At 33.4% G+C, this 7,479-nt stretch overlaps 1 protein-coding gene across 1 annotated transcript; it reads left to right on the top strand.

Moving 5' to 3' along the window:
• The first annotated feature begins 914 nt into the window (after positions 1–914).
• On the top strand, positions 915–1,677 carry LOC130749792 (uncharacterized). The gene has a single exon (XM_057603162.1). It carries the CDS (start codon positions 1,044–1,046, stop codon positions 1,338–1,340), a length of 297 nt encoding a protein of 98 aa, XP_057459145.1. The 5' UTR covers positions 915–1,043; the 3' UTR covers positions 1,341–1,677.
• The last annotated feature ends 5,802 nt before the right edge of the window (positions 1,678–7,479 follow it).

Here is a 7,479-nt window from a genome sequence, read left to right as displayed (position 1 = left end):
AATAAAATGATCAAACCAAGTATGATGGAAATCAATGGCTATAATTTCAGATAAATTCCAAACAAAATGATAAACACAAAACATTATATCAAACCAACCAATCTTGTTCTAAAAGCTCAAAAACAATTAAACCAAACCATCAAAACAATAGTAAACAACATGGGATGAACACAAAATGAGGCTGTCTTTTGTGAAATTAGTTTGAAGTTTAATAAGTTAAAGTGGTATATGTTTAATTATTCTTTAAATAATATCCCAAATTTGAGTATTTATGTAAAAAATCTTCTTGCGAGAACTACTTCGTTAAATGTGGATATTTATATTTTTGACTCGAATAAATTGCGTGGGGATACATGTTTTGGTAGAACAAAATAGTTATAAAGGTTAATATTGTTCTGATCGGCCCGGAGAGTGCACACTCAAGTAAACACCGTGTTGGTTGGCCAAGACGATCAAATAGAGACTTGATATCATAAAACCGTAAGCTGAGCCGACATAATTAATGCCTTAAAAGCTGCCTAAACATAATCTTTATCTTAGAAGTTATTCACGATAATTTTACTAAAGTTAAGTGTTTCAATTGCACTTCATATTAAACTCTCTAAATATTTGATTGTTTAATTATATAAGTACGAGTATTATTTATTTGCTAATTATGTTTTTCTTGGACTTTGAGTTCTCTCTAACTCTAAAATAACTTGAGTGTTGTAGTGCCTTATGTAACAAAACCAGAGGGGTCCAGAACTTAATTTCTCGAAGAACACTAGTCCTAAATCTAAAATAAATGTGGTTTGTGGTTTGCACATACCTTTCAAGGTCTCCCTCGTTTTCGTTGAAATCTTTTTGGCTTTGCGTGAAGAGTTGGATTCCAATACATTCTATTACTCCACGTCACTTAGCCACACCCTCCCACACCTTAAATTTAACCCCAACAACCCTCCCACACCCTCTCACCTTCAATCCAATTCACAAACCAAAACCTTTCACTTTCTCTGTTTTCCTCTGTTCTCTTCTCTCTGTTTCTCATTCTCAATCCTACAACAATGGAGGGTCTTATTCCATTTGTTTACAAAGCTATTGTCCAATACAAGAACAACAAAGAATGCCCTATTGGATCATGGTTTTCTGAATCACCTTCATACTCATACATGAAACTTCCTGGTGACTCGGGTCGGTGTCAAACCTCTGCTTCTGCTCTGTTTGGATCAGATTATGGATTCTCTGCATCATCCCCACCACCATCTTCTAAGCCTGCAACTTCTGCTACAACCCAAATCACAGTTTCTTCTGGAGCTCAATCCCCACTTCGTCACATGAGTATTCACAGGGTTTCAACATGAAAATTGCTCAATCTGTGTTCTGGTACATTCATGTGGTTCTGCTTGAAATGTTAAGTGTTCAAGTTTGTATCTTCCAATTGTTTGGATTGCAAGTGTGTGGATAACGAAAGGAATCATACGCTTGGGTAGTGTTGAATTAGTAGTATTATGCAATTGTATATATTTGTTATTGATGCTTGTAAAATGTTGGTGAAAATGTATGTGTAAAGTGGCCAAAGGGTCATGTATACTATGTTCTTTGTAAGGGGGTGAACATTGGAATGGATGGTTTTCTTGGCCTAAGGGGTCATTGAAACTATGAATTAGTGGAATAATTGTACTGCAACTGTTTGTTTGATTTCTTTGATCTTATGTTCTCATTTTATGAATCATTCGGTTTCTGAGGTGGGTTATTTGTTACTCTCTCAGTAATTTTGTTCAATCTATCCCCACCACTGATAGTTATGTGACTAATCATCTCAATATTCGAAGATTATATTTAATGGATAAATTTTTTCTAATAAATCATTCATCAAACACCCCAGAAATTAAACTCTAACGAGATGTTTAAAGAGTTTAACTATTTATTGTGCTAAATTTTATTAGTTTTTTTTTTACATATAAGCTTGTTGGTATTTTATTGGTATTAAAAGTGTGGTTCTTCTAGAACTTTGATCATTTAACAATTGAAATTAGGGTAAATTTCTCCTTGCGTTGACATAGATGTTGAGGGAATGAAACTATCTTGCCAGTTAGCAAAATACGTGTTTGGTCATTATCATCCAACAACATTTTTCATAAAAGAAATGTTCCAACTATTTTAAAATATCTGGTTTTGAGAATGATGGCGTGGAAAAACGGAAATTGCCGTCTGAGGTTGGCTCACTTTGTGCCAGGTATGCTATATATTGAAGTTTTTAAAACTTTTTTTTTTGAAATCGGAAGTTTTTTAAACCTAATCCATTAGAAATGTTAATTATATATGCTAGTTTAATGGTGCTTGTTCACACAAAGTTTCTGGAGCTTTCTATTTGATAAAGAAGAGAGATATATATAGAAGAGAGAAGATAAGTAGAGAAAAAAATGTGAAAAATAAAGTAAATTTAAATATTGTTTGGTATGATAAAAAGAAAATTGAAAGTTATAAATAAAAATAATTATTTTTTACAGAAAGACATTTGAGCCCCTAATATTTTTATTATTAATATTATTTAATGGGTAAAATATAAGGATAAACATGTCAATCTAAACATATGCATCATTCTTTCTCTAAAATCTCTCCAAATAGGAGAGACCAATAAAAGTTGTAGGTGCCACCTCAACTCTTATTTGGCAGTCATCACAAGATAAACCAAACAAGGTTGATTTTTGTCTCTCCACTCAATCTCTCGCACCTCTTTCTCTCTATTGTATCTGTCACTCTAATTAAGTGTTTGTTTGCCGTTGGGACTTGAGAGTAAAAGTTGGATGCATCTATAATATTATACTCCATCCGCAGGGTCGGCCCAAGGCTCATGTGGTCCAAATAAGAGTTATAGGCCCCCAATAAAATTGTTTTATTAAGTAAAAAAGACATTTTATTCATGTGATAAGTTCAATAATCTTTTTGTAAAGAATGTCTCAAATAAAAATCAAGGTCTTAGTTTAAAATACCAAGCCCAATAGTCTTCATGAAAAAAAAAAACTCTATCACACGTTTGACTAGTCTAGCAAACGTTTGGTTTTCCCAATTCTCTGATTAATTGAATAAAACTCCATGGAAAACTGAACAGACGGTAATGACAACAACAAAACTTCATCTCAATCCCTCGTTTGGTTTCCCCAGTTCTTTCATTAAATGTTACTAACTAATAAATAAAAATATAAAAATAGAGAATAACTCTGCAATTTTGCAATTTTTCAAGGAAGAATAGTATCTGAAATTCAATCCTTGATACTGCAACTCGCTTTCATACAAGCAATTATCAATTGAAAAAGACATGTTAAATCAAATTAATTATGATAATTTCATAAATGATTTTACATCTCAAAAAGCTCGAAAAATAAATTTTAAATCAAAAAATATTTTTAAGGAAAAAGTTTTAGAGTTTAATGATTGTGCAATGTCAGTGAAAAAATGTTTTACACAAACATCTAATAATTGAGTGTCACGTATTTAAAAGCATTTATGGTCGTTTTTATTTTAATTATATTAGGAGTTTATTTTCTGATTTAGCAACTCATCATTGGATGTCTGTGTAAAAAATGTTTACACTAACGGTGCATTACCGTAAGTTCAAAGTTTTAATAAAGAAATACTACATTCGTTCATATTTAACTGTCCAGAGAGAGAATAAACACACATATTAACGAGTACAATTAATTTTGTTGATTTTCATAAAAGTATTAGTAGTTTTTCTATTTTACCCTATAGAATGTGTTTTATCTTTCTTCATTTATTACTCCTACAAGGGTATTGTTAGGAAAAACATCATTTAATACTCCCTTGAAATGCTAAGTGGACAGATATATAAGCACAAATTTTTTTCTTGAAAGTGGACAGTTAATAAGGAACAGAGGTAGTATTTTTTTAAGTAAAATTGTCTCACTTTAAAGTTTCTTTTAGGCCGCATTTAGTGTTGAACCGACCCTATCCCTCCGTCCCCATTTATATGTCACATTTGAGAGTTTTTTTTTGTCCCAAGATATAAGTCGCTTTATAATACAAATAAAAAATTAATACATTTTTCCAAACTTACCCTCATATTGAATATAAAAGAGACGTGTGATTTTGAAAAATTCTTAAATTGGAGAGAGAAATTAATGGGTACTCCCTCCGTTCCTAATTATAAGACCAAATACAAAATATTGCGCTTATTAAGAAAACATTAAATATGTCTAATTAGTGTGTTGGTTTTTTAAAAATGCATACATTCTTCCATATTTACCCTTTGTTATTTTCTCTCACTAATAAATGGTAGGTGGTAATTAAAACTTTGGAATTGAAAACACAACATTAATGTAAGGGTTATATATGGAAGAGTAGAATATTTTTTGCTAGATTATTGTTAAAAGTCTTATATTTAGGAACTAGAAAATTTTAAAACTAGGTCTTATAATTTGGAACGGGGGGAGTAATATAGAAAAGTTAATGCAAGTTCTTACACATTTATTGCAAATAACTACTACCTCTGTTTCTGTATAACTGTCCAGAGAGAGAATATACACACATATTAAGGAGTCAAATTAAGTTTGTTAATTTTCATGAAAATGTTATTTGTTTTTCTATTTCACCCTTTAGAATGCATTTTAGCTTTCCTCATTTATTGTTCTTGCAAGACCATTTCTTGAAAACATCATTTAATGTTTTCTTAAACTCTAAACGGACATATATATATATATATGAACAAATTTTTTTCTTCAAAAAACACAGTTAATTAGGAACGGAGATAATATTTTTCTTAATCATAAAGAATTAGGTGAAAGTGACTTATAATAGAGAATAGAGACGTAGATATTATAGATACAAAAGAGAAGCCCCTAAACACTAAACAGTACTCCTCCGTTCCTTTTTAAGTCTCGTTTTAGAAGAATTTTTTTTCCTATTTAACTGTATTTTGATGTTTTAATGTTACAATTTGTCAATTATACCCTTACTTTTTCAATAACTTCATTTCACATTTTCCATAAAATCTTCCTTTCTCGATAACTATGAAGAGCTTTATGACTTTATGATTGAGAGAGAGTGGTAAATTGTTTAATGATATGAGATAGTGGAAAAAAAAACTAATAATTCACTATCTTTGTTAGAGAGCTTTATAACTTTATTACTGAGATATGAGAGGGTAAAATGAGAAAAAAAAAAACTCTAACAATCCACTATCTTGGTTGGAGAGCTTAATGTTAAAACGACACTTAAAAAAAAACGGAGGGAATACCATTTCCATTTGCTTACTTGTCGTTACCAGAAACGTTTGCAAGGTTTCCCTTTCGAAGAATCTTATTGTTGCCTGTTTAAGAAACTTAAATTAAATGCATCTACTCTGCTACTCATTGTTGTCAATCTCTAGATATATCTCTTAATCTCTTACGAGATTACGATATCACGTACAAAAAACGAGACTAGCGGGGGGTAATAACTGTTTTTTCAAATCTCGGCTGATATCTCGAGATATCTCTTAATCTCTAGTAATATCGCGAGATTACCACGAGATTACGAGATTAGCTTGTTTTGTTAAAAATGTCAAAACATGTTTTGTCTAAGGCTATTTCACTCATTTAACCCACAAATTTTAGGGTTTTCACACATCTATGTCGTTCTTGCCACTCAACTTTGTCGTTCTTTCCACTTCTTCTCTCATCTCTGCGTGCGCAGCCTTTACTCATCCTCTCGCGTGACCACCATCGCAACTTCCTCCTCCTCCGACGCGGCTTACTCATCCTCAGCCTTTACGGGATTACGTTGTAAGATCAAGTTTTGATCATGTAGTACAACTCTATGTTTTGATGATTACAAGTTAACGTTTTAGTATGAACAATTATGGTACTCTAACGTGTTTTCTGAGTGTGTTCATGACAGGCTCTGACCTTGATATAATCTCACACAAATTAGAAGCACTTTGCTTAAAGAGTGACCCGAGCAACGCTTTCGCAATCTCTATGTTCAAGCTGAACAGTAGAAAAGCTTCAGAAGATCTGAAGATAGTCAAGCTCTGATGTGGACTCAACTCACTTGAAGTTCTGAAGATCCAGACGTTCTGATAACCCAGACACTCTGAAGGTCAGAAGCTCTGATGGTTTAGAAAACTCTAAAGATCCAGAAGCTGAAAAGTGTAGTCTCTGAAGTCCAGAAGCAAACTGGCTCTGAAGACCAAGTACTTCTCCTCTGAGTTCAGAATCAGAAGATACAACGGTCAGAGGATCCATGCTTCCCTTTGACTCTGATCAACAAGCTTCACAAGTTCCAACACGAAGCATTCCTCTGATCAGAAGTCAACAAGGTTAAAGGTCACGTCACTATCCAAAGTAAAAAAAAAATTTACTATCCTGACGACCTAACCTAACATTCTCAGCCACAGCAAAAGCTGGAAATCCCAGATCTGCCCTCCAACGGTAGCATTCCCATGCAATGTTCAAACCCTAATCCTTGGAGTATATATAGAGGCTGAAGACTGAAAGATGCTGTTGAAGAAACTTATACGCGCAAGCAATATTCAAATCTTCTTAGCAATCTTTCTTCATCGAACTCATTGTGTTTTACTATAAGCTTTTCAGAAGAAATCTCTTTGTAAACAATATCTTTTAAACAGTTGTTTAGTTTACCTTTAGGAGATCAAGGTTGATCGGATCCTAGAGAAGACTAAGAGAGTGAATCTTAGTGTGAGCTAAGTCAGTGTATTGTTAGTCACTTGTAGGTTTCAAGTGCAGTTGTAACAAATCCCTGATTAGTGAATTGTCTTCATTCTAAGAAGGAAGAAATCACCTTCACGGGTGGACTAGACTAGCTTGAGTGATTCATCAAGTGAACCAGGATAAAATCCTTTAGTGTTTTTCTCATCTCTTATCTTAAGCACTTTACTTGTGTCTCGAAAGATTTGTTAAAATCTTAAGTGGGAAGTTTTATTCTGAAAACGCTATTCAAACCCCCCTTTTCTATCGTTTTTCATACCTTCAATTGGTATCAGAGCGCAAGTTCTGATTACCACACCTAACAGTGTTCAGTGATCCGGGCCGGTGTGAAAAACAAATGGCTACCACCAGTGAAACGCAAAAAGATGGTTACAATGCAAAGCCTCCTATGTTCGATGGTCAAATGTTCGAATATTGGAAAGACAGAATAGAAAGTTTCTTTCTGGGCTTTGACGCAGATCTCTGGGATATCATTGTGGATGGCTACGAGCGTCCAGTTGATGCTGATGGCAAGAAGATCTCCAGATCAGAGATGACTGCTGAGCAAAAGAAGCTTTACTCACAGCATCACAAAGCTAGAGCTATTCTTCTTAGTGCTATTTCCTATGAAGAGTACCAAAAGAATACATATCGTGAGTTTGCTAAGGGTATCTTTGAATCCTTGAAAATGTCCCATGAAGGAAACAAGAAAGTGAAAGAATCAAAGGCGTTGTCCTTGATTCAGAAGTATGAATCCTTCATCATGGAACCTAACGAGTCCAGTGAGGATATG

Source organism: Lotus japonicus, chromosome 3 (genome assembly GCF_012489685.1).
Source record: "Lotus japonicus ecotype B-129 chromosome 3, LjGifu_v1.2".
In the NCBI taxonomy this organism is placed as follows: Eukaryota; Viridiplantae; Streptophyta; class Magnoliopsida; order Fabales; family Fabaceae; genus Lotus; species Lotus japonicus.
The sequence above is the reverse complement of the archived record's forward strand: the minus strand, read 5'-3'. Positions and strand labels throughout refer to the sequence as shown.